The 27,497-nt window shown below is 47.6% G+C and overlaps 1 protein-coding gene across 2 annotated transcripts in view; it reads left to right on the forward strand.

Annotated features, from left to right (window-relative positions):
• NAA25 (N-alpha-acetyltransferase 25, NatB auxiliary subunit) overlaps nucleotides 1-27,497 on the forward strand; it is a 561,072-nt gene that overhangs the window by 218,414 nt on the left and 315,161 nt on the right. For both annotated transcript variants that reach the window (XM_069214819.1, XM_069214820.1), the window contains exon 12: nucleotides 6,659-6,866. In XM_069214819.1, the coding sequence (XP_069070920.1) occupies nucleotides 6,659-6,866 (208 nt within the window). The remainder of the gene's footprint in view (nucleotides 1-6,658; nucleotides 6,867-27,497) is intronic.

Genomic DNA, 27,497 nt, shown 5'->3' on the forward strand with positions numbered 1-27,497 from the left:
AGGTCCGCTGTCCTCGGGAGTTTCTTGTCTTTTCGAAGCAGGGGCAGTCCTCAGAGGATGTCGAGGTCGCTGGTCCCTTTGGAAGGCGTCGCTGGAGCAGGATCTTTGGAAGGCAGGAGACAGGCCGGTGAGTTTCTGGAGCCAAGGCAGTTGTCGTCTTCTGGTCTTCCTCTGCAGGGGTTTTCAGCTAGGCAGTCCTTCTTCTTGTAGTTGCAGGAATCTAATTTTCTAGGGTTCAGGGTAGCCCTTAAATACTAAATTTAAGGGCGTGTTTAGGTCTGGGGGGTTAGTAGCCAATGGCTACTAGCCCTGAGGGTGGGTACACCCTCTTTGTGCCTCCTCCCAAGGGGAGGGGGACACAATCCTAACCCTATTGGGGGAATCCTCCATCTGCAAGATGGAGGATTTCTAAAAGTCAGTCACCTCAGCTCAGGACACCTTAGGGGCTGTCCTGACTGGCCAGTGACTCCTCCTTGTTGCTTTCTTTGTTCCCTCCAGCCTTGCCGCCAAAAGTGGGGGCCGTGGCCGGAGGGGGCGGGCAACTCCACTAAGCTGGAGTGCCCTGCTGGGGCTTTGTTACTGGCCTCAGAGTGACAAAGGCACTCTCCCCATGGGGCCAGCAACATGTCTCTAGTGTGGCAGGCTGCTGGAACCAGTCAGCCTACACAGATAGTTGGTTAAGTTTCAGGGGGCACCTCTAAGGTGCCCTCTGGGGTGTATTTTGCAATAAAATGTACACTGGCATCAGTGTGCATTTATTGTGCTGAGAAGTTTGATACCAAACTTCCCAGTTTTCAGTGTAGCCATTATGGTGCTGTGGAGTTCGTGTAAAACAGACTCCCAGACCATATACTCTTATGGCTACCCTGCACTTACAATGTCTAAGGTTTTGTTTAGACACTGTAGGGGCACAGTGCTCATGCACTGGTACCCTCACCTATGGTATAGTGCACCCTGCCTTAGGGCTGTAAGGCCTGCTAGAGGGGTGTCTTACCTATACTGCATAGGCAGTGAGAGGCTGGCATGGCACCCTGAGGGGAGTGCCATGTCGACTTACTCATTTTGTTCTCACTAGCACACACAGGCTTGTAAGCAGTGTGTCTGTGCTGAGTGAGGGGTCTCTAGGGTGGCATAAGACATGCTGCAGCCCTTAGAGACCTTCCTTGGCATCAGGGCCCTTGGTACTAGAAGTACCAGTTACAAGGGACTTATCTGAATGCCAGGGTGTGCCAATTGTGGAGACAATGGTACATTTTAGGTGAAGGAACACTGGTGCTGGGGCCTGGTTAGCAGGGTCCCAGCACACTTCTCAGTCAAGTCAGCATCAGTATCAGGCAAAAAGTGGGGGGTAACTGCAACAGGGAGCCATTTCTTTACACTGAGCCACCGCTTTTGGGGAGATAACTGCTTACTAGTCTATGCAGAACATGTGTATCTACAGCGACAGATGCCATCGAACTGAAAATGTCACTTACCCAGTGTACATCTGTTCATGGCATCAGTCGCTGGAGATTCACATGTGCCCACCCACCTCCCCGGGAGCCTGTAGCAGTTTGGAAGTTAGCTTCAACTTTGTACATTTGTATATATATTATTTTAACCTTAAATAGGTACATACTTAGTCACTCCATTGCATGGGCACTATTACTACAACACAACTCCTACCTCACCCTCTGCGGGGAAAACAATCGAAGATGGAGTCGACGCCCATGCGCAATGGAGACAGAAGGAGGAGTCACTCGGTCCCGTGACTCGAAAGACTTCTTCGAAGAAAAACAACTTGTAACACTCAGACCCAACACCAGATGGCGAGCTATGCAGAACATGTGTGATGCCACGAACAGATGTACACTGGGTAAGTGACATTTTCATTATGGAACATTATTTCAAACTACTTCAACTCCTACAGGCTGAACCACCGCTTTTGGGGAGATAACTGCTTACTAGTCTATGCACAGCATGTGTATCTGCAGCTACACATGCCATCGAACGGAAAATGTCACTTACCCAGTGTACATCTGTTCGTGGCATTAGTCGCTGCAGATTCACATGCGCCCACCCGCCTCCCCGGGAGCCTGTAACCGTTTAGAAGTAGATCTTAAACAATTGTACATTTGTAAATATATTACTTGAAACTTCATTATGTACATACACATTCACTCCATTGCATGGGCACTATTACTAGCATACACAACTCCTACCTCACCCTCTGCGGGGAAAACAATCTAAGATGGAGTCGACGCCCATGCGCAATGGAGTCGAAATGGGAGGAGTCCCTCGGTCTCGTGACTCGAAAAGACTTCTTCGAAGAAAAACAACTTGTAACACTCAGAGCCGAACACCAGATGGCGGGATGTGCACAGCATGTGAATCTGCAGCGACTAATGCCACGAACAGATGTACACTGGGTAAGTGACATTTTCCATATATATATATATATATATATATATATATTTTTACAGTATTTACTTACCTCCTATTGGAGGGTTTCCTCTCTAGTATTTTCTGATATGTGTTCCAAAAATAAAGTACCTTTATTTTTGTACAACCAAGTGTTTTCTTTACTTTCTTGTGTGTAAGTACTGTGTGACTGTAGTGGTATTGCGTGAGCTTTGCATGTCTCCTAGATAAGCCTTGGCTGCTCATCTACAGCGACCTCTAGTGAGCCTGGCTTCTAAGCACTGCCTACACTTCACTGAAAGGAGATACCTAGACCTGGTATAAGGTGTAAGTACCAAAGGTACCCACCACACACCAGGTCAGCTTCCTACACCTGTAAATAGTTAACATGCTCTTTTTGTCTCTAGAGGAGGGAGGGCACTCTGTATCTTTTTTTTAATAAGAGGCTAGACCCACACGTTCCAGGTTAGCTTAAGCAACTGGTGTTATTCATCCTAGGCTAATGTGTATTAGGTGACCCCCCTCACCCCTTGACAGAATAACCATTGATCCAAAGTAAACTACACAGAACTCCAACCCTCCCAGCCCACCTCCACACCCAGACATGTAAGAACAAACAACGCATACAAGTCCATTATAAGCTATGCTTTTGGACACTCCCATCGCAACCCCAACCTGTACAAAACAAACACCCATTCTATGTAACACCCCTTCTGCAAAAATGCATGGTCTGCAACCGAGCCCCTCAATGACGAGACCCCATACTAAGAAAGTGACAGCATCAATAATGTAACAACATCTACGACCAATGCTGACCGTGAAGGTCCACAGCGTGTTAACCTCTCCCAAAACTTTACCCAACCACAACAGTCATTAACCATTTGTCCTCCTGATATAATTGAAGTCACTTATCACACTCAAAAAGAAAGGAGAAAAAAAAAAAGTAGAGTACCCCTCAGGGTGTGAGAGTGTTGCATGCAATGTCACTGAGTTGGTACTGTGTCCCATCATGCTCCATTGCCCCGCATAACAGCATCTCCGGAATATGTTGTGTAGCCACTTTCGGAGCTTCCATCTCACCATCATCCTGGACCACAATGCGGCCTGTGCCTCCTGTTGTGAGCATAGCACTGTCACTGGGTCTGAGTCACTTGCACCCTTTGCATCACCCAGGTTTTGGAAGTGATCAGTGCTTAAAGTGCGGGCAGGGCTAACCTCAGACATGTTCAGCCAAGACCAGACATCCTTGGGTTATTCAAAGTAGTGTGACCTCCCCAATGCGATGACCTGTGTTTGTCTGGTTATAAGAGCACGTATCAGAGGTTCATGAAGTGCAGTTTCTGCGTAACCTTAGGAAAAGATTGGCATTTTGCCTGTACCTTCTGGATGTAATCTGGAAATATTGCTATGTTTGGTCTTGCAAATTGTGGCCCAGGCGCTTCTCTCGCAGCTCCCAGGATTGCGTCCCTGTTCCTATAGTACAATACCCTAACCATGAACGCTCTTGGAGGGGTGCCTGGTGGTGGCATTGGAAGTAGGGCCCTGTGCCCCCCCCCCCCGTTTTAAAATAAAAAATAAAAATTCTATAGGGCACAAAACATGTTGCACCCAATGGCCCAAGAAACTTACAGCAGATTGGATCCCCACTTGGTCACGGAAGCATAGTAGGTGCACGTTATTCTTCCTTGAGCGCCTCTCCGCGTCCTTGACACTGTGTTCCAGAATATTTAAGACGTTTTGCATTTGCATTTGAGCAACCTGCTTTCTAAGTTGTTGGACCTCAGACTGCAAGTTTGTAACATTAGATTCTGTATTGTCGACTCTGTCGTGTCATGACATTGCACAAGTCTGCTCTAAAGAAATCAACCCGAAAGATACCCCTGCAATTTGTTCCTCCAAGGCTGCCCTCGATCCCTGTATTGCCTCTCAGAGTGCCGCGTGGGAAGGCTTTTCCTGGAGTTCCGGTGAGTGATTCAGGAAGGATGGGTGATCATGACATACAAGTCTCTGGGTGGTCTGGCGAGACGTAGCATACTGTGTAATAGTATTATGCTGCGGCTGTCCCAGGAGTCCATAATTTCCCCATGGTGTAATGAGGAGAGAGGGGCAACACTGCAAGCAAAACTCTTTGGGCTGTTCAGTAGAGAGCCAGCACAGGCTTAGGTGAGTTCACTGGCACTCCAGGAGGCAGCAGCTGACCAGGGACCCCACGCATGATGGGCCAGACAGAGGACGCTGGTCAGGATCCCGGGAACCTTAGGTGTCCCTCCAGACCACTCAAGGTGGTACTGTGGCCCCTCTCATCGCCAACATCTCACTAGGACTGGGATCTTTCCCCCGGGGCACCCCTGTGCCTGTTTCTCTGGGAGCGAATGCCACCCACACTCCGTGACCCCCACATCACAGTCCAATCTCACTGATGTTTTACTGGCCTTGCTAGTTCCCCAACTGTCTGCTGCTTCTCCTGGGCTCACCTCTGCGGCAAAGAGCAACTCTCCAAATGGTGCATGGCGAAGATGCTCCACACTGGGGCAGCGCAATGTTTCCCAGGTACCTTGCCGTGCCCCTGTGATATGAATGAGGCACCAAGAGCTCCATGTGTCCTCGCTGCTTACAAAACTGCAATCTCCAAAGGCAGGGCGGGGCCACGGTAAAGGGAATGTGAGGGTCCCAACCCCCTCATTACACCCACTTCTTGGCTTACCCTGCCAATCCACCAGGGCTCTAAAGACCCCCTGGGAGCCCCGTTATGACAAGTCGCAGGAAGGCCTCTCTCCTTGATGTCCATATAGTGCAGACCCAAATCTCTCACACTATGGGGTGGACTCCACGCACAGATAGGTTGCATACACAGGACCGCTCAGTGATCGTCTGAGTCCCCGAGAGCGGGCAAGGTGGATCCTCCAGGCCAACTCCAGGCAGCCCTCACTCCCGATGGAGTCCCCTAAGCGGGGCCATGGGGGAACGGATATCATGGGTCCCCAAAAGGGAAAAGGTGCCATTCAAGGCAAGCTGCTTCTCGCATTTCGCTGTCGACCCACTGCCGAGCGCCAGCCAACATGTCAGAAGATACCACAAACAGGTCAGCAGGGGGGCCTCCGCATGTAGTGGTGTCCTCAGATGGCTTATGTGGGAACAGCATAATGAAGGATATTAAAACGTGGAGAAGGAGTTTTGTAAGGGCACGTCCTGGCAGTCCATCTTGGTTGGCCACGTCCTAGCACTAATTAGACTGATACTGCAATGAACTTTCCAAGAATAGTAGTTGTGTTGCTATGTCACCACTAAGGGGGATTGGGGAAACTTGTTCATTAATCTGCCATTAATCTTTTTTTATTTTGTGTTGTCTGGAAATGAACTTTTTATCTATTGGAGCATTGGTTACCTGGCATCTTTACTCTGCTCATATGTTGGAGAATGCTTGCGTTTATCATTTGGTATGTATGGCCAACATATATCCTATAAGAAATTTCGTATATGACATTAGCTGAATTACACTTTATATGTGTGATCAAAAAATCTTAGTATTTTGATGTGCAAAGGACTTGGTATTGGTGGTATATTTACAATCTATACTGTAACCATGCTTGAAATCTTCAGTGACTGGTTTCAGTCCCCAGATCAGTGTGATGGACCCCTTCAAAGAAGGAGTGGGAGCACGTGCCTTGACCTGATGGTTTCAAATACTTTATTGAAGATTTTTTTTTTTTTTTTTATAACATCACCCCAGAAAACTCAAGATCGAACAGTGTGTAGTACTAACCTTTTTCAGTTAATTACTCAAGGTCGTGTATTCAGTGACTGAAAGAGAAACCGGCTTGTTATATTTCTGAAAGATAATTGCTGTTTATTGTTGCACCTACCTAACTTCAATCAGTCATTCTCTTTCCTTCTCTTCACACCTTTATGGCACTGCATGTTTCTGCATAATTTCTCTCGCATCTGGTATATCGTATCTGCATAGTCACTAGTTGCCTTGTCTTAGGTATACTTTGTCCCATTACTGTGCTGTGTCTTGATTCTTCCTTTCATCCTCCGACTAGAAAACAATGAGTATGGCATTTTGTTTGCTGCCTTTAATTCCCCTTCTCTTATTAAGAAATCCATTCTTAATATAGTTCAAATTTAAACCACCATTCTATTAATGCTAATTTTTTAAGTTTGTAATGTTAATGTATTGAAAGAGCTGTCATTTTCCGAAAAATTGTTTTTTACAGTGCATTTTCTTTAGCTTGTGTATTTTTTTTTTTTATTTCAGTTTATAAATCGGTTGCTTAGTTCGTTACCTCTTTCTGCACCATCAGATGATCAACTTGCTCTGCCAGAAGATGTTAAAACATTACAACGGCACCTCTGTATTTCACAACTAACTAGGGTGCTTGGTCTGTACCATGCTATGGATAAAGACCAAAAGCTTGCTGCTGTCCGAGAACTGACTCTACGATACCGTCATGGACTGGAATTTGGTGAGAAATTTTTAAGTTACTAATTTGAATCCTTCCCATTGAGGTTTAAAGTTTGTCTTCTTTTAATGTTTTTCCTAACAAATTCTAAAGTGCTTGTGCTGCTTCCCTAGTGGACACATTTCCCTTATTTATTTGGGAAAAGCCCCTAACAGCACATCTATTGTATGGAAGGATCCTCTTCAGGGAGTTTTATGTAAAAAAAAAAACAAAAAAAAGAATTTTTAAATGCAAGCAAGAATGCTCTCATTAGAAAGTGATAAGTTTGTGCTATTCTACTGCTTTATGGATGCCATGTGTACTTAATGGCCAGGAAAAAGAAGCCTATTGAGCATTCAATTGAAGCTGCCTATTTAACTATACAGTTCTCATGTCCGTGGGTTTCCAGTTTTTCACATTGAGTTGTTTAGCATTTTTCTATGCATCAATACCAGTGACAAAATCCAGCATACCAGTAGGATCCGATGTTCTAATCCTAGGGTCTGGTTGAGCTACCTCCCTTTGCAAAAGTGCTTTAAGTTTGATAAAGAGCTGAACCTTCAGTGGCAGATTTCTCTGGCTTGCTTTGACCAACTGTAGCTAGTTGGCACTTTGTATGGTATGTCAAAATGAGATATTTTGTGCAAAGAGTCCAGGGGTTCCTTTACTAGTGGACAAGGCTACAATCTAGCAATCGCAACGTGCTCTTTTAGGTGATAGTGTTGTCGAGCAGCCTTAGGCTTATCAGACAGGAGTTTTAAACCTCTGCAAATAAACACACTCAATCAATGACACGACTTGATAAGGAAATCCATACTAATTTGCAAAAATAAGAAGTATCTTCATATATATGTATGCACCAGAATCCATACGATCGTGCACGTACGTTTTTCAAGAAAATTCTTCACAGTTTTGAAAAGTCGATATTTAGTGCATTTTTGGAAGGTGCAATGTTATCCTATAAAGGAAAAACAAATACTGCAAACAGGTACAGTACAGCTATTTACAGGACCAATCTCCTGGACTTAAGGTAAGTATTGGGCACGGGTCAGGACCACACCTGCCCTAAGTGGGAAGGGTATGCCCAGACGTGGGTCCCTTGCTCACTGTGCCACTGGAATCAAGCTAGCCTGCTGAAGAAGGGTGATACTCTGAAACCGGTCCCAGGATGCTTTTTTCCGGTCCAGGGAGGACCTGGTCTGGCAGTTCGGGCTGGACTGTTCCCATGAGGAACAGGGTCAAGACTGATTTGCATATGGCTGGGTCCAAACTGGGGTGGCATGGTGAGCAGAAGAACGATGGATTAAACCCAGATCTGTGACTGGGGGTGAGTGTTTGCATTGTCAGCACTCCGTCCATCATCCTTTTGTGTTGCTAATGTTGCCCTAAGTGGAAGGGTATGCCCAGACGTGGGTCCCTTGCTCAATGTGCCACTGGAATCAAGCTAGCCTGGCTGAAGAAGGGTGATACCCTGAAACCGGTCCCAGGATGCTTGTTTCCGGTCCAGGGAGGACCTGGTCTGGCAGTTCGGGCTGGACTGTTCCCATAAGGAACAGGGTCAAGACTGATTTGCATATGGCTGGATCCAAACTGGGGTGGCATGGTGAGCAGAAGAACGATGGATTAAACCCAGATCTGTGACTGGGGGTGAGTGTTTGCATTGTCAGCACTCCGTCCATCATCCTTTTGTGTTGCTAATCAGGACCCCACCAGCAGGTCACACCGGGTGCAGGGGTGTAGTACAGCGTTGGGTGCCCAATGTTAATCAATGGGGATCGGTCCGGTTGAATAGAGCACACAGGTTTGAACATGGAGTCCAGTTGAGGAGAACCAACTGGTAGGTTCAAGTCTTGAGATGCTCATGGACTTCGGGGCACCTTAGGTCCTTTTTTCCACAGGCCAGGGGCGACAAGTGCAGAAGTTTCCTTAGGTGTCGGGTTTTCTCCATCAGGTGCACATGTGGTTGAGGGGGCCTGCAGACAGAGGCTGCAGGTGGCGGCAGGAGTCCACAGTTGGCAAGTTCAAGGTGGGCTCTGTTTCTGGAGGGCTGTGGGACCGGGTTAGCACTGTTGACCCACTTCAACTTGGCTTTTAGAAGCTCAGCCGCTTGCAGGACAAGTCGACTTTGGTGCAAACTTGCAGGAACACCAGTGAGGTTGTCAGGGCTGGGGCTTAGTCAGGTGTTTCTTCCTCAGTGTTTGCATTTGCAGCTCTTGAGTGTCTTTCTTTTTTGTAAGTCATCATGAATCTGATTTCCTGGTGCCAGATGCTCCCGTAAATACTGAATTTAGGAGCGTTTTGGGAAGTGTAGGGTAGTAGCCAATGGACTACTTACCCCAGGTACCACTTCAACCCCTATATGAGTACTTCCTGTGGACGTGGCATAACCCTGTCCCAGAGTTCCTACTTCTGCCAACACCAAGATGGCAGATTTCTACATGTGGTGTCCACATCAGGCAGCTCACCTTAGAGGTGGGACTGACCTTAGGGGTGGACATGTCTTCCTGAATGCTAAATTTCCCACCTGTCCAGGTGCCAAATGGACCCTAAGGCTGGCAGGTCAGCGTATCTCCTTTGAGTGAAGCCAGATCTATATACCAAGGGCAGTGGGCCTCTGTGAAGCCCCCTACCTTGGAATGCAGATTTGCAGGTCATCCTGTTGGGTGGGGTGTGTGAACCACTCTCCCAGAGCAGACTTTGTTTCTGTCCACCCAAGAGCAAAGGCTCTCACCCTCGACGGTCGAATCATGTCTGTTGGTGGCACGCTGGCTAAAACTAGTCAGTCTGCTCACTGGTAGGTTTTCAGGGGACACCTCTAAGGTGCCCTCTGGGTGCATGTATTAATAAATCTATCACTGGCGCTGAGGGTTTATTAATACGAGATGTTTGATGCCAAACATTCCTATATTGAGTGAAGGTATCATGTAGCTGTGAAACTTGTATTGACCAGTGTTCAGCACATGTACTTAAAATGGCTTCCCTGTTCACTCACTGTGTCTTAGAATCGACAGACATAGCAGGGGCATGTCTGGTCTTGCAGATATGCCCTCACATGTAATATAATGCACCCTGCCGTAGGGCTGTGAGGCCTGCTGTAGGGCTGGCTTACATATATTGCACACATTGTTTGGGGGCATGGCACACAGGCTATGTGCTGTATCTGTCTGCATGACCAGATATGCCACAGGCAGTATTTTGTGGGCATGGCATCCTGAGGGGGATGCCATGTCGACGTTGCCTTTTTTCTCCCCATCAACACACACAATCTACAATGGCAGTGTGCATGTATTAGGTGAGGGGTCCCTTAGGGTGGCACAACATATGCTGCAGCCATTAGGGACCTTCCCTGGTCACAGGGCCCTTGGTACCACTGGTACCTTTTACAAGGGACTTATCTGTGTGCCAAGGGTGTGCTAATTGTGGAAACAGTGGACACATTTTTAGTGAAAGAATACTGGTGCTGGGGCCTGGTTAGTAGTGTCCCAGCACACTTTTCAGTCAAGTCAGCATCAATATCAGGCAAACAGTGTGGGGTAACTGCAACAGGGAGCCATTTCCCTACAGATATGGACCAACTCAAAAGTTTAGGGTTCTCACCTTTCATTTGCATCAGCCATCTGAGAGGTCTGTGGTCGGTTTGAACAATAAAGTGAGTACGACATAAGGATGGTCTCAGCTTTTTCAGGGACAAAGACACAGCAAAGGCCTCCCTCTCAGTGGCACTCCAACGCTGCTCTCCCGGGAGTAACCTCCTGCTAATGAAAGCAACAGGCTAGTTAAGACCGTCAACATTGGTTTGGGATAGGACTGCTCATACCCCATGTTCAGAGGCATCTGTCTGCACAATGAACTGCCTAGAATAATCTGGAGCTTTGAGAACTGGTGCTGAGCATATTGCTTCTTTCAGGGTGTCAAAGGCCTTTTGACAGTCAAGAGTCCAGTTTACCTTTTTGGATATCTTATTTGAGGTCAGTTCTGTGAGGTGAGTCACAATGGATCCATACCTCTTCACAAACCTCCTGTAGTAACCAGTCAAGCCAAGGAATGCCCTTACTTGAGTCTGGGTTTGTGGAGCTTCCCAGTCCAGAATGGTCTAGATCTTGTGTTGTAAGGGTTGCACTTGGCCTCCACCTACAAGGTGGTCGAACTATACAACTGTGCCCTGTCCTATTTGGCACTTTGATGCTTTAATACAGAGGCCTGCTGATTGCAAGGCCTGCAAAACCTTCCCCAGGTGGATCAGGTGATCCTGCCAGCTGGATCTAAAGACAGCAATATCAGTTAGATATGCTGTACTAAGGGACTCCAAGCAAGGACTTGAGTCACGAACCTTTGGAAGGTGGCAGGGGCATTCTTTAAGCCAAATGGCATAACAGTAAACTGATGTGGAGAATGCTGTCTTCTTTTGCTCCATGTGCCATCCTAATTTGCTAGTACCCTGCAGTTAAGTCAAAGGTACTTAAAAAATTGGCTGCACCTAAGTTGTCAGTTAGTTCTTCTTCTCTGGGTATAGAGTGAGAGTGTTGAGCCCTCTGTAGTACACACACAACCTCATCTCTCTTTCCATCTTTGGTGTGAGATTTGGGGACCAAGATCACTGGGCTAGCCCAGGGACTGTCAAAGAGTGCTCTATTACCCCTAACACCATCTTCTTGTGGACTTCCACTTTGATGCTCTCTTTGGCTTGGTCAGATTGTCTGTAAATTTTGTTTTTGACAGATAAACTGTCTCCTGTGTCCACATCATGGGTACACAGGTGTGTCTGACAAGGGGGCAAAGAGAAATGATCAGCATACTGCTGTAGGACTTGCCTCCAGTCAGCTTGCTGTTAGGCAGAGAGGGTGTCGGAATAGACAACTCCATCTACTGACCCATCCTTAGGGTCAGTTGAGAGGAGGTCAGGGAGAGGTTCACCTTCTGCTTCCTCATCCTCATCAGTAACCATCAGCATGGTTATGTCTGCCCTATCATTGTAGAGCTTCAGGCGGTGAACATGGATCACTCTCTTGGGTGTCCTGCTAGTGCCCAGGTCCACTAGGCAGGTGACCTGACTCTTCTAGTATTGGGTAAGGGCCACTCCATCTGTCCTGAAGTGTCCTGGGAGCAGCAGACTCCAGAACCCAAACTTTCTGCCCTGGCTGGAATTCTACTAGTGCAGCCTTTTGGTCATACCACAGCTTCTGGAGTTGTCGGCTGGCCTCAAGATTTTTGGATGCCTTTTCTATGTACTCAACCATCCTAGAGCAGAGGCCAAGCACATAGTCCACCACATCTTGTTTAGGCTCACGGAGAGGTCTCTCCCAGCCTTCTTTTACAAGTGCCGGTGGTCCCCTTACAGGATGGCCAAACAGAAGCTCAAAGAGGGAAAACGCTACTCCCTTCTGTGGCACCTCTCTGTAGGCAAAAAGCAAGCATGGCAGGAGGACATTCCATTTTCTTTTTATTTTTTTTTTATTTTTTTTCAGGGAGCCCCATGATCGTGACCTTCAATGTCTTGATGAATCTCTAAACAAGTCCATTGGTTTGTGGATGTTATGGTTTGGTGAATTTGTAAGTCACCCCACACTCATTCCTCTTGTTTTAGGTAAGCTGACATGAAGTTTGTACCTCTGTCAGAAACCACCTCCTTAGGAAAACCCCGTCTGGTAAAAATACCAATCGGGGCCTTGGCAACTGCAGGAGCTGTAGTAGACCTTCGGGGAATTGCTTCAGGGTATCAGGTAGCATGACCCACTACTACCAGTATGTACTGGTTCCCTGAGGCTATGGGTGGCTCAAGTGGACCCACAATGTCCACATCAACCCTTTCAAAGGGAACCCCCACCACAGGAAGTGGAATGGGGGAGGGGGTGGCTTGGGGTGGCTTTGGGTGGCCTCCTGTCTTGCCACTGTCCTGACAGGTGACTCAGGAGCTACAAAATGCCTTCACTTTCTGGGACATATTGGGCCAATAAGTGGTTGACAAGTCTGCTACCACTTGCGGGGTCTCTGGCCTCAGTGTAAAGGAGTCCATCCTCCCAATAGACCCTGTGGGAGCCACTGACCTCTCCCGTGCAGCAGCTTGCTGCCTCAGGCCTTCAAGAGTGGGACAAGTCTGTTGTCCCTGGCACAGCTGTTCGCTTGAGGGTCCCCCTGGGCCCAAGAGCTTTACCTAAGGCTCCATCTCCATGGACATCTTACTGGGAAGAGAGGTCTTGTTATTTGTGCTGTTCAGAGGCTGGTCCTCCGGTCATCTTGCCTTTTCTCTTGGAAGGTTGGGCCATTGTTCCATGCTCCAGCACTTCTTTTTCAACCTGTGCTCTGCTACACCAGTTCTGGGATTCCCAGCATGGCTTCTTGGGTTTTGATCTCTACCTCAGCCCAAGCTGAGCTCTCCAGATCATTCCCTAGCAAACATTCCACTGGGATTGCATAATAGACCACTACATGTTCAGGCCACTAACTCCTCCTGATTCTAAAGCCACCATAGCCATGGCATGGACTTAAGTCACGTTGTCAGCTTTGGTATCTGGATATGTTTGTCCAGTCCAATACTGTCCTGGGAAAAACTGTGTTCGATGGCATCTGTCGCTGTAGATACGCATATTTTGCATAGTTCGCCATCTGGTGTTGGGTCGGAGTGTTACAAGTTGTTTTTCTTCGAAGAAGTCTTTCGAGTCACGGGACCGAGTGACTCCTCCTTTTGTCTCCATTGCGCATGGGCGTCGACTCCATCTTCGATTGTTTTTTTTCCGCCATCGGGTTCGGACGTGTTCCTGTCGCTCCGAGTTTCGGAACGGAAAAACAGCTAAATTTCGGAAGATTTTCGTTGGTATTGTTGCGTTCGGGATCGGCGTAGTTGGAGTCAACACCGCATCGAAGATCGAAGAGTTCCGGAGCCCTTCGGGGTAGTTTTCGATCCCCCGTCGGGGCCTGCTCGGCCCGACCGCGTGTAGAAGAACGCCGATGGAACGGACCCTGTTCCGTTTCTGTCCCAAATGCCACAAAAAATACCCCTATACAGACCAACACTTGGTCTGTAACCTGTGCCTGTCACCTGAGCACAGTGAAGACACTTGCGAGGCCTGTCGTGCGTTCCGGTCCCGAAAAACACTCCGAGACCGTCGAGCCAGAAGACTTCAAATGGCATCCACGCCGACAGCCCACCGAGAGTTCGAGGTACAGGAAGAGGAAGAAACCTTTTCGATACACGAATCGGACTCCGAGGAATTCGACGATCCACGAACCGTGAGTAAGACGTCGAAAACCACTCATAAGAAGATTGTCAAGGCCCAGGGGACGCCACTGCCACCAGGCCATGGCTCCACCCATAAATTCGGTGACCGACCGTCGGCACTGAAAAAGGCCCAAACAGTGCCGAGACCGTCCGACTCCGGTCGAGACACCGGCACGCAGCCTTCTCGGGACCGAGAAAGTGCTAGAGACATACATCGACACCGAGATAGCGGTGTAGACACGGCTCGACGCCGAGACAGCGGCACCGATGAAGATCGACGCTGAGATGTTTCGACTTTTAAAAAGAAAAAAGTCACCTCGGAGCCGAAAAAAGATGCAGACAGGATTTCGGTGCCAAAACAACCTGCAACCGACCCAGTTTCAGGCTCTTATACAGAAAATCAATCACCTCCCAAATGCGAAAGCATAGGTTTGAGGAAGACCTGCAATCCACTGATGTAGACCATACGCAAAAACGTATTTTTATACAGCAGGGGACAGGAAAGATAAGCACCCTTCCCCCTATTAGGAGAAAGAGAAGACTGGAATTTCAAACTGACCAAACACCACAAACAAAAATGGTGAAAAAGGTTACTCCGCCACCCTCTCCTCCACCTATAATTCACGTCTCACCAGCACAAACTCCATCACATTCCCCGGCTCACACCACCATGAGCCAAGGTGACCAGGATCAGGACGCATGGGACTTGTACGACGCCCCTGTGTCAGATAACAGTCCGGAGGCATACCCTACAAAGCCATCACCACCAGAAGACAGTACTGCATATTCTCAGGTGGTGGCTAGAGCAGCACAATTCCACAATGTAAGCCTCCACTCAGAACAAGTCGAGGATGACTTTCTATTCAACACCCTCTCTGCCACCCACAGCTCCTACCAAAGCCTGCCTATGCTCCCTGGTATGCTTCGGCACGCAAAAGACATCTTTAAGGAGCCGGTCAAAAGTAGGGCAATCACACCAAGGGTGGAAAAAAAGTATAAAGCGCCTCCTACAGACCCTATTTTCATAACTTCACAGCTGCCACCAGATTCTGTCGTTGTAGGAGCAGCTAGGAAAAGGGCCAACTCCCACACATCTGGGGATGCACCACCCCCAGATAAGGAAAGCCGCAAGTTTGATGCAGCTGGAAAGCGAGTCGCAGCACAAGCTGCAAACCAGTGGCGCATCGCTAACTCACAGGCACTACTTGCGCGCTATGACAGAGCCCATTGGGATGAGATGCAACATCTCATTGAACATCTACCCAAAGACCTACAAAAGAGGGCAAAGCAAGTGGTTGAGGAAGGACAGAACATTTCAAACAACCAGATACGCTCCTCCATGGACGCAGCAGACACAGCTGCAAGAACAATAAATACATCTGTGACCATCAGAAGGCATGCATGGCTACGAACGTCTGGGTTTAAACCAGAGATTCAGCAGGCAGTTCTCAATATGCCATTCAACGAAAAAGAACTGTTCGGTCCAGAAGTGGACACAGCGATTGAGAAACTTAAAAAGGACACGGACACTGCTAAAGCCATGGGCGCACTCTACTCCCCGCAGAGCAGAGGAAATTACAGCACCTTCCGCAAAACACCCTTTAGAGGGGGGTTTCGGGGTCAGGCCACACAAGCCAGCACCTCACAGGCAACACCATCCAGTTACCAGGGACAGTACAGGGGAGGCTTTCGGGGCCAATATAGAGGAGGGCAATTCCCTAGGAATAGGGGAAAATTTAAAAACCCCAAAACCCCTACAACTAAGCAGTGACTCACATGTCACTCACCCCCTCCACACAACACCAGTGGGGGGAAGAATAGGTCATTATTACAAAGCATGGGAGGAAATCACTACAGACACTTGGGTTCTAGCAATTATCCAAAATGGTTATTGCATAGAATTTCTACAATTCCCTCCAAACATACCACCAAGAGCACAAAATTTATCAAAACATCATTCCGAGCTCCTGGAGATAGAAGTTCAAGCACTATTGCAAAAGAACGCAATCGAGTTAGTACCAAACACACAAATAAACACAGGAGTTTATTCACTGTACTTCTTAATACCAAAGAAGGACAAAACGCTAAGACCAATCCTAGACCTAAGAATACTAAACACATACATCAAATCAGACCACTTTCACATGGTCACACTACAAGAAGTGTTACCATTGCTGAAACTACACGACTACATGACAACATTAGACCTCAAAGACGCGTATTTCCATATACCAATACATCCATCGCACAGGAAATACCTAAGGTTTGTATTCAAAGGAATACACTACCAATTCAAGGTACTGCCTTTCGGTTTAACAACCGCACCAAGAGTCTTTACCAAATGTCTAGCAGTAGTCGCTGCACACATCAGAAGGCAGCAAATACATGTATTCCCGTATCTAGACGACTGGCTAATCAAGACCCATTCGTTAATAACGTGCTCACACCACACAAATCAAATCATACAAACCCTCTACAAACTAGGGTTCACAGTCAACTTCGCAAAATCCAACATTCTGCCGCTTAAGGTACAACAATACCTAGGAGCCATAATAAACACAACAATAGGAGTAGCCACTCCAAGTCCACAAAGAATTCAAAATTTCAACAACATCATACAACGCATGTATCCAACACAAAAAATACAAGCAAAGATGATATTACAACTCCTAGGCATGATGTCTTCATGCATAGCCATTGTCCCAAACGCAAGACTGCACATGAGGCCCTTACAACAGTGCCTAGCATCACAGTGGTCACAAGCACAGGGTCACCTTCTAGATCTGGTGTTAATAGACCGCCAAACTTACCTCTCGCTTCTATGGTGGAACAATATAAATTTAAACAAAGGGTGGCCTTTCCAAGACCCAGTGCCACAATACGTAATAACAACAGATGCTTCCATGACAGGGTGGGGAGCACACCTCGATCAACACAGCATACAAGGACAATGGAACGTACATCAAACAAAACTGCATATAAATCACCTAGAACTGCTAGCAGTTTTTCAAGCACTAAAGGCTTTTCAACCAATAATAGTTCACAAATACATTCTCGTCAAAACAGACAACATGACAACAATGTATTATCTAAACAAACAAGGGGGGACGCACTCAACGCAATTGAGCCTGCTGGCACAAAAGATATGGCGTTGGGCAATTCACAACCAAATTCGCCTAATAGCACAATTTATCCCAGGAATTCAGAATCAACTCGCAGACAATCTCTCTCGAGATCACCAACAGGTCCACGAATGGGAAATTCACCCCCAAATTCTGAACACTTACTTCACGCTCTGGGGAACACCTCAAATAGACTTGTTTGCGACAAAAGAGAACGTAAAATGCCAAAACTTCGCATCCAGATACCCACACAGGCGGTCCCACGGCAATGCCCTATGGATCAACTGGTCAGGGATATTTGCCTACGCTTTTCCTCCTCTCCCTCTCCTTCCTTATCTGGTAAACAAACTCAGTCAAAACAAACTCAAACTCATATTAATAGCACCAACTTGGGCAAGGCAACCCTGGTACACAACGCTGCTAGACCTATCAGTAGTACCCCACATCAAACTGCCCAACAGGCCGGATCTGTTAACACAACACAACAAACGATCAGACACCCAGATCCAGCATCGCTGAATCTAGCAATCTGGCTCCTGAAATCCTAGAATTCGGACACTTACAACTTACCCAAGAATGTATGGAAGTCATAAAGCAAGCCAGAAGGCCATCCACCAGGCACTGCTATGCCAGTAAATGGAAGAGGTTTGTTTGCTACTGCCATATTAATCAAATCCAACCATTACACGCAACCCCAAAACATGTAGTGGGTTACTTGCTTCACTTACAAAAATCTAACCTAGCTTTCTCTTCCATTAAAATACACCTTGCAGCAATATCTGCATACCTGCAGCCTACCTATTCAACTTCCCTATATAGGATACCAGTCATTAAAGCATTCATGGAGGGCCTTAAAATAATTATTCCACCAAGAACACCACCTGTTCCTTCATGGAACCTAAATGTTGTCTTAACTAGACTTATGGGTCCACCTTTTGAACCCATGCACTCCTGCGAAATACAGTTCCTAACATGGAAGGTTGCATTTCTCATCGCCATTACTTCTCTAAGAAGAGTAAGCGAGATTCAGGCGTTTACAATACAAGAACCTTTTATACAACTGCACAAAAATAAGGTCGTCCTAAGGACTAATCCTAAATTTCTACCAAAAGTTATTTCACCGTTCCATCTAAATCAAACAGTGGAACTTCGAGTGTTCTTCCCACAGCCAGATTCCGTAGCTGAGAGGGCACTACATACTTTAGATGTCAAAAGAGCATTTATGTATTACATTGACAGAACAAAGAGCATCAGGAAAACTAAACAGCTATTTATTGCATTCCAAAAACCTCATGCAGGAAACCCAATATCAAAACAAGGTATAGCCAGATGGATTGTTAAATGCATCCAAATCTGCTACCTTAAAGCTAAACGACAACTGCCCATTACACCAAGGGCACACTCAACCAGAAAGAAAGGTGCTACCATGGCCTTTCTAGGAAACATCCCAATGCAAGAAATATGTAAGGCAGCCACATGGTCTACGCCTCACACATTCACCAAGCACTACTGTGTAGACGTGTTATCCGCACAACAAGCCACAGTAGGTCAAGCCGTATTAAGAACATTGTTTCAGACTACTCCCACTCCTACAGGCTGAGCCACCGCTTTGGGGAGATAACTGCTTACTAGTCTATGCAAAACATGCGTATCTACAGCGACAGATGCCATCGAACTGAAAATGTCACTTACCCAGTGTACATCTGTTCGTGGCATCAGTCGCTGGAGATTCGCATGTGCCCACCCGCCTCCCCGGGAGCCTGTAGCAGTTCGGAAGGTACCTTCAACTATTTGTATATATATTATTTTAACCTTAAATAGGTACATACTTAGTCACTCCATTGCATGGCCACTATTACTACAATACAACTCCTACCTCACCCTCTGCGGGGAAAAACAATCGAAGATGGAGTCGACGCCCATGCGCAATGGAGACAAAAGGAGGAGTCACTCGGTCCCGTGACTCGAAAGACTTCTTCGAAGAAAAACAACTTGTAACACTCCGACCCAACACCAGATGGCGAGCTATGCAAAACATGCGAATCTACAGCGACTGATGCCACGAACAGATGTACACTGGGTAAGTGACATTTTCATTCTTTGTCACCATGGTGCCTCTGGTACCTGTATCACTCAGGGCTTCTGCCTTTGTCCCATTAATTAAGAGCTGTTGCCTGAATTCTTGCATGTTAGATGACCAGGCAGCCAGTGTGGGTATATCCTCCCCACCCGCAGAGACTAGAGTAGTGTAAGTGTGGACCCTGATTTGCTGTGGGCACACTGTTGATCCCAACTGGAGACTGGCTATTCCAGTACTAACTGAAGTAGTGCTAGGGGGGTTCTTCTTGGGAAAGGTCATGTCTCCAGTTTGGTGACCATGCAGTTTACAGGTGTGACACCAGGCCTTCTTGGGATCAAAGGTTTTACCTTTGTACCCACTTGTGGACTGTGAAGAGTATCGGACCCTCCCTCCTGTGCAGGTTTTTGGGGCCCTAGTGAAGACACTGTTTTTGTCCTTAGGTGTCTACCCACCCTTCCAATGGGGAGGCTTTGTGACCCCTTTCTTCTGGTCACCCCCTGTGGAAGTCTTGGCCACCCTAGTCTTGACCCAGTGGTCTACGTTCTTTTCCAAATCTTTGGGAGAAATGTGACCTAGGTCTACCAGATGTTGATGCAACTTGTCATTGAAGCAGTTACTTAACAGGTGTTCCTCCATAATCAAATTATAAAGCCCATCATAGTCATGCACTCACCTGCCAGTTATCCAACCATCTAGTGTTTTCACTGAGTAGTCTACAAAATCATCCCAGGACTGGCTCAACGTTTTGTGAACCCCCTGAACCTAAATCTATACTCCTCAGTGGTGAATCCAAAGCCCTCAATCAAGGTAGCCTTCTTGTGGCCCTAGGATTCAGCATCTGCACCAGTGAATGTGAGGAGTCTACCCCTACACTTATCAGTAAACTGTTCCCAAAGGAAAGCTCCCAGTGAGATCTGTTTACCTTTCTGCTTGCACAAGCCCTCTAGCCCTCTTAAAGGCTGCAAACCACTCGGTGATATTATCACCCTCTTAAAATTTTGAGACGATTCCTTTGGGGATTTTTAGGATCAATGTTCTCTCTGACCTTATTTATATTGCTGCCCATTCTGCTCTCTCCCTTTCTATACCTAGGAGTTGTTGCTCTAAAGCTAACCTTTGGCCACCGTTGTGAAAAGGTTGTCCTCTTCATTGAGGCTGCCCTCAATGTTCCCAGAGGAACCGGACTACCCTGTGGAAGATCCAGCTCTTGTGAGCACTATCCTTGGAGATAAGGGTCTTGGGACCCTGATCTCCCTAGTTATGTGAGGAGGGGGGAGGTCATTCTCCTCAAATCTAACATCTTCCCTGTCTGAGTGGAGGTCTTCCTCTTCTGCCAAGAGCTCCTGAAGCTTGACCTTGGTAGGGTTAGAACCTGTTCTAATAATTTTCACCTTACAGAGGGACCTTAACTCTGCCATCCCTAGATGGAGGTAAGGGGTGAGTATGAGTTCCACAACCATTTCCTCTGAGCTGCTCATGATGTTAGTAAAGTTGGGATTACCTTTTAAGAAACTAAAAATTACTTCTAGTAACTAACCCCTAACTTACAATAACTTTTACATCTAAAAAGAAATGCTAAGGGGAATTAATCAGGACCCTAGCAGGACTTTAAAATGTTGAAAAATTTGCCAAATTCAAAAATCTGTTTTCTGAAGGCAATTTTTGAGTTTGGTCGTGTGATCAGGTATTGGCTGAGTAGTCCAGCAAATGCAAAGTCATAGACCCCACCGCTGATCCACCAATGTACGAAGCTGACTCTGTATATACTATATCAAAGTGAGATATAGTGTGCACAGAGTCCAGGAGATCCCCAGAGGCTTAACAGAGGGTAAAGTAGATGGTGATAATGCTCACTTTTGTGGTAGTGTGGTCGAGCAGTTAGGCTTATCAGAGGGTAGTGCAAAGCATTTGTTGTACACACACAGACAATAGAAGAAGCACACACTCAGTGACTTAACTCCAGACCAACAATTTTTATATAGCAAAAATATATTTTCTTAATTTGTTTTTAGAACCATAAGATTCAAGTTGCAAGCAAGTACTTCAATAGATTTGTATTTCACACATGTATCAATAGTACTTTGTTTGAAAAAATAAGTTATACAGTTTTTGAAATATTGTCAATCTGTTTTAAAAGTAGACAGTGCAATGTTCAGGAACAGTTCCTGGGGGAAAGAAAGTTAGATCAATTTGCAGGTAAGTACAACACTTACAGTTCCAGTCTCCGGGAGTTAGGAAGTCCACAGGTCGAGGTAAACCCCAAACACCTACCACCAACAACACAGGGCCGGGCGGGTGCAGAGGTTAAGGTTGAGGCAAATTTAACGTGGTCTCTTATGGAGAATGGGGGCACTCTGTTTCAGATATGCAGGCAGTTAAGTACCCGCGTCTTAGGAGGGCAGACCTGGTGGGTTTAAAGGAGCTCTGGGGTGGTCACAAGTGGGCACCAAACATTCACCCTCAGCAGCACTAAGGCGGCTGGGTGCAGGGTGCAAACAAAGCATCAGGTCTGCAATGATTCTCCGTGAGGGGATCCCAGGGGTCACTCAGAGGGTGCAGGCGAGGTCCAGGGTGTCGACTTGGGTAAACCACAGGTTGGACAGAGAGGCAGGCCACCTGCTGAACGTTGCTGCACTGGAGGTCGGGGTCTCCAAGGCCTGGGGACTGCGGTTGCAGTGTGTCTTTAGGCGTAAGATGTCTTTGTCCGGAGCTTTTGCGGTGAGGGGTCCTAGGGGTTCCCTCTGCAGGTGTTGTTGTGGAGGGGTGGAGAGATCAACCCAGGGTGTGCACTTGCTCAGAATCGCCTGGGGATCCTCTCTAGCTGGTTGGGCCATCTGGACACCAGGTGCAGAGTGGTCAGGCCATTCAGGTGCATTCGGAGTAAGGTTGGAGTCCTCGGTTGTTGTTTCTTTTTGGATAGGGTCGCTCTCCACTGGAGTTCTTGGTCCTTTCAGGTGCAGGGCAGTCCTCTGGAGCTTGGCAGAGGTCACTTTGTTTCTGATCACAAAGTGCACAAAGGCTCTCACCTCATTTGTCAGAAACTTGTCTGAACGTGGCAGGCTGGCACAGACCGGTAAGTCCTGTATTAGCAGTTTGGTTAACATACAGAGGACATCTCTAAGATGCCCTCTGGGTGCATTTTTCAATAAATCTCACACTGGCATCAGTGTGGGTTTATTGTGCTGAAAAGTTTGATACCAAACTTCCCCTTATTTAGTGAAGCCTTTATGGCACTGGGAAGTTCGTAATGTTAAAACTCCCAGACTATATACCCAAAATGGCTACACCACCCTTCAAATGTCTAAGAATAGACTTAGACACTGTAGGGGCATATTGCTCATACAGCTATGTCCTCACCTGCGGTATAGTGTACCCTGCCATAGGTCTGTATGGCCTGCTAGAGGGGTGTCTTACCTATGCCAGAGGCAGTAGTTTTTGGGCATTTGTTTTTTTCTCCCCAGCACACACAAACTGCAGAGGCATTGTGCATGTGCTTCGTGAGGGGTACCCCAGGGTGGCATAATACATGCTGCAGCCCTTGGGGACCTTCCCTGGCCACAGGGCCCTTGGTACCATGGGTGCGCCAATTGTGGAAATAAAGGTACAGATTTTAGGAAAGAACACTGGTGCCGGGGACTGGTTAGCAGGATCCCAGCACACTTTCAAAGTTGGCATAAACATTTGGCGAAGGGGGGGAGGGGGGTTAGGGGGGGTAACCATGCCTACATCTACCAACTACCAGTGGGCGAACTGTCTAGTTTTAGTCAGTCTACCGCCACCAGCACGAGTCTGACCTCCTAGGGTGAGAGCCTTTCTTCTTCGACGGTCAGTCACAAAGCCTGCTCTGAGAGAGGTGTTTGCACACCCCACCCAACATGACCGCGAACCTTTATTCTAAGGCAGGGGCTTCAAAGAAGCCCACTGCCCTTGGTATGCAGATCTGGCTTCACTCACAGGAGATGTGCTGATCCCCCTGACCCGGGCCCATTTGACATCTAGACAGGCGGTAAATTTAGCATTCTGGGAGGTGTGTCCACCCCTCAGGTCAGTCTCAGCTAAGGTTAGCTACCTGATGTGGACACAACTTTAAGAAATCTGTCATTTTGGCATTGGCTTATTTAGGAAGTCTAGGTACAGGGTGCCCATTCCCCAAAGAAAGTGGTCATATGTGGGATCTAGTGACCCCAGGAGTGAGTAGCCCATTGGCTACTACCCTACTCTCCCAGAAACCCACCTAAATGCAGTATTTAGGGGAGTCCTTGTCACCAGGATAGCAGATTCCTTCTGACCTACGAAGAAAATAGACACTCAAGAGCCACAACAGCAAAGCCTGAGCTAGAAGCTGACTTGGCCCCAGCCCTGCCGTCCTGTCTGCTATTTCCACTGATTTATGCCAAAGTCGACTTGCCCTGCAAGCTGCTATGCCTCCAAAAGCCTGGTAGGCCTGCCTGTCTTCAACAAAGACCCAGACACTCCTGTGAAGCAGTGGAACTGCTTCCCTACATCTTGCAGTCACCCCAAGAGAACTGGAAATACTTTGAACCACAGAAAACCCGACAACAGACAGCACCACTGCACTTACAGTAACTCACTCGAGTTGAAGTAGGCCATCGTGATCCCCCAGCCCTCCAGCAGGTGAAGCCCATTGTGGACTTGCTGACATCGCCTGCAGCCTCTCCCACAGGCACCATCGACTGCGAGTGCTCTCTGTGGAGAAAAGCCAATACCTCAGCACCCCTCTGTACCTGTCGCCCCTGGCCCATGGAGAAGAGGACCAAAGGTGTCCCTCTAACCCCGACCATCTCAAGACATGTACCCACCTGTTGGTTCTTCATGACTGGACTACCTGTCCAGACCTGCAGCCTTTTTTCAACCGGACTGATCCCCATTGACAACATTGGGCACCCAGCGCTGTACTACACCACTGCACCCGGCTGCCCATTGTGACTTGTCGGTGTGGTCCTGATCCTTGCCCAGTAGTTACCTTAACTTGCTATCCTGTACCTTTTTGCCGTACTTGTTTTTCCTCCATAGGATATCATTTCAGCTTCCAAAAATTGCAATGTCAACTTTTGAATCTGTAAAGATTTCTCTTGGAAAAACAAACTTACCTGAAGGTATTGATTCTGGTGCCAAAACATATAAAAAGGTACTTGTTATTTTTGTAAATTAGTATGGATCTTCTTGAGTTATGTGTCTCATTTGTTGACCATGTGTGTATTTGCAGATGTCTAACACTCCTCTCTGATAAGCCTAAGGCTATTTGTAGGAAGTTGGCTCTGTATGTACTATTTCAAAGTAAGGAATAGTATGCACAGAGTCCAAGGGTTCCCCTTAGAGGTAAGATAGTGGCAAAAGAGATAATACTAATGCTCTATTTTGTGGTAGTGTGGTCGAGCAGTAGGCTTATCAAAGGAGTAGTGTTAAGCATTTGTTGTACATACACACAGGCAATAAATGAGGAACACACACTCAGAGACAGTTCCAGGCCAATAGGTTTTGTTATAGAAAAATATATTTTCTTAGTTTATTTTAAGAACCACAGGTTCAAATTCTACATGTAATATCTCATTTGAAAGGTATTGCAGGTAAGTACTTTAGGAACTTTGAATAATTACAGTAGCATATATACTTTTTACATAAAACACATTTAGCTGTTTTAAAAGTGGACACAGTGCAATTTTCACAGTTCCTGGGGGAGGTAAAGTAATGTTAGTTTTTGCAGGTAAGTAAACCACCTACGGTGTTAAGATTAGGGTCCAAGGTAGCCCACCGTTGGGGGTTCAGAGCAACCCCAAATTCACCACACCAGCAGCTCAGGGCCGGTCAGGTGCAGAGTTCAAAGTGGAGCCCAAAACGCATAGGCTTCAATGGAGAGAAGGGGGTGCCCTGGTTCCAGTCTGCCAGCAGGTAAGTACCCGCGTCTTCGGAGGGCAGACCAGGGGGGTTTTGTAGGGCACTGGGGGGGGGGGACACAAGTCAGCACAAAAAGTACACCCTCAGCAGCGCGGGGGCGGCCGGGTGCAGTGTGCAAACACGCGTCGGGTTTTCAATGGTTTTCAATGAGAGACCAAGGGGTCTCTTCAGCGGTGCAGGCAGGCAAGGGGGGGGCTCCTCGGGGTAGCCACCACCTGGGCAAGGGAGAGGGCCTCCTGGGGGTCACTCCTGCACTGGAGTTCCGATCCTTCAGGTGCTGGGGGCTGCGGGTGCAGGGTCTTTTCCAGCCGTCGGGATGTTAGAGTCAGGCAGTCGCGGTCAGGGGGAGCCTCGTGATTCCCTCTGCAGGCGTCGCTGTGGGGGCTCAGGGGGGACAACTTTGGTTACTCACGGTTTTGGAGTCGCCGGAGGGTCCTCCCTGAGGTGTTGGTTCTCCACCAGTCGAGTCGGGGTCACCGGGTGCAGTGTTGCAAGTCTCACGCTTCTTGCGGGGATTGCAGGGGTCTTTAAATCTGCTCCTCTGTAACAAAGTTGGAGTCTTTTTGGAACAGATCCGCTGTCCTCGGGAGTTTCTAGTCTTTCTTGAAGCAGGGCAGTCCTATGAGGATTCAGAGGTCGCTGGTCCTGGGGGAAAGCGTCGCTGGAGCAGGTTTCTTTGGAAGGCAGGAGACAGGCCGGTAGGACTGGGGCCAAAGCAGTTGGTGTCTTCTTTCTTCTTCTGCAGGGGTTTGCAGCTCAGCAGTCCTCTTCTTCTTGTAAGTTGCAGGAATCTGAGTTCCTAGGTTCAGGGGAGCCCTTAAATACTAAATTTAAGGGCGTGTTTAGGTCTGGGGGGTTAGTAGCCAATGGCTACTAGCCCTGAGGGTGGGTACACCCTCTTTGTGCCTCCTCCCAAGGGGAGGGGGTCACATTCCTATCCCTATTGGGGGAATCCTCCATCTGCAAGATGGAGGATTTCTAAAAGTTAGTCACTTCAGCTCAGGACACCTTAGGGGCTGTCCTGACTGGCCAGTGACTCCTCCTTGTTATTCTCATTATCTCTCCTGGACTTGCCACCAAAAGTGGGGGCTGTGTCCAGGGTGCGGGCATCTCCACTAGCTGGAGTGCCCTGGGGCATTGTAACACGAAGCTTGAGCCTTTGAAGCTCACTGCTAGGTGTTACAGTTCCTGCAGGGGGGAGGTGTGAAGCACCTCCACCCAGAGCAGGCTTTGTTTCTGTCCTCAGAGAGCACAAAGGCTCTCACCACATGGGGTCAGAAACTCGTCTCTCAGCAGCAGGCTGGCACAGACCAGTCAGTCCTGCACTGAACAATTGGGTAAAATACAGGGGGCATCTCTAAATGCCCTCTGTGTGCATTTATTAATAAATCCAACACTGGCATCAGTGTGGGTTTATTATTCTGAGAAGTTTGATACCAAACTTCCCAGTATTCAGTGTAGCCATTATGGAGCTGTGGAGTTCGTTTTTGACAGACTCCCAGACCATATACTCTTATGGCTACCCTGCACTTACAATGTCTAAGGTTTTGCTTAGACACTGTAGGGGCATAGTGCTCATGCACCTATGCCCTCACCTGTGGTATAGTGCACCCTGCCTTAGGGCTGTAAGGCCTGCGAGAGCGGTGACTTACCTATGCCACAGGCAGTGTGAGGTTGGCATGGCACCCTGAGGGGAATGCCATGTCGACTTAGTCATTTTCTCCCCACCAGCACACACAAGCTGGCAAGCAGTGTGTCTGTGCTGAGTGAGGGGTCCCTAGGGTGGCATAAGACATGCTGCAGCCCTTAGAGACCTTCCCTGGCATCAGGGCCCTTGGTACCAGGGGTACCAGTTACAAGGGGCTTACCTGGGTGCCAGGGTTGTGCCAATTGTGGAGACAATGGTACATTTTAGGTGAAAGAACACTGGTGCTGGGGCCTGGTTAGCAGGGTCCCAGCACACTTCTCAGTCAAGTCAGCATCAGTATCAGGCAAAACGTGGGGGGTAACTGCAACAGGGAGCCATTTCTTTCCACAATTGGACCACACTACCCCCTAAAAGAGCACCTTGAGATTGCCAGACACTCTGCACGATATAACTGATTTTGATACATCATATAAAGAAACCGCTTATTACAGTGTGTATATATACATATATCTATATGTTCGATGGCATGTGTAGCTGCAGATACACATGCTGTGCATTATCCTGCCATCTAGTGTTGGGCTCGGAGTGTTACAAGTTGTTTTTCTTCGAAGAAGTCTTTTCGAGTCACGAGACAGAGGGACTCCTCCCTTTCGGCTCCATTGCGCATGGGCGT

The sequence above is a fragment of the Pleurodeles waltl genome, chromosome 11, assembly GCF_031143425.1.
Source record: "Pleurodeles waltl isolate 20211129_DDA chromosome 11, aPleWal1.hap1.20221129, whole genome shotgun sequence".
Lineage (NCBI taxonomy): Eukaryota > Metazoa > Chordata > Amphibia > Caudata > Salamandridae > Pleurodeles > Pleurodeles waltl.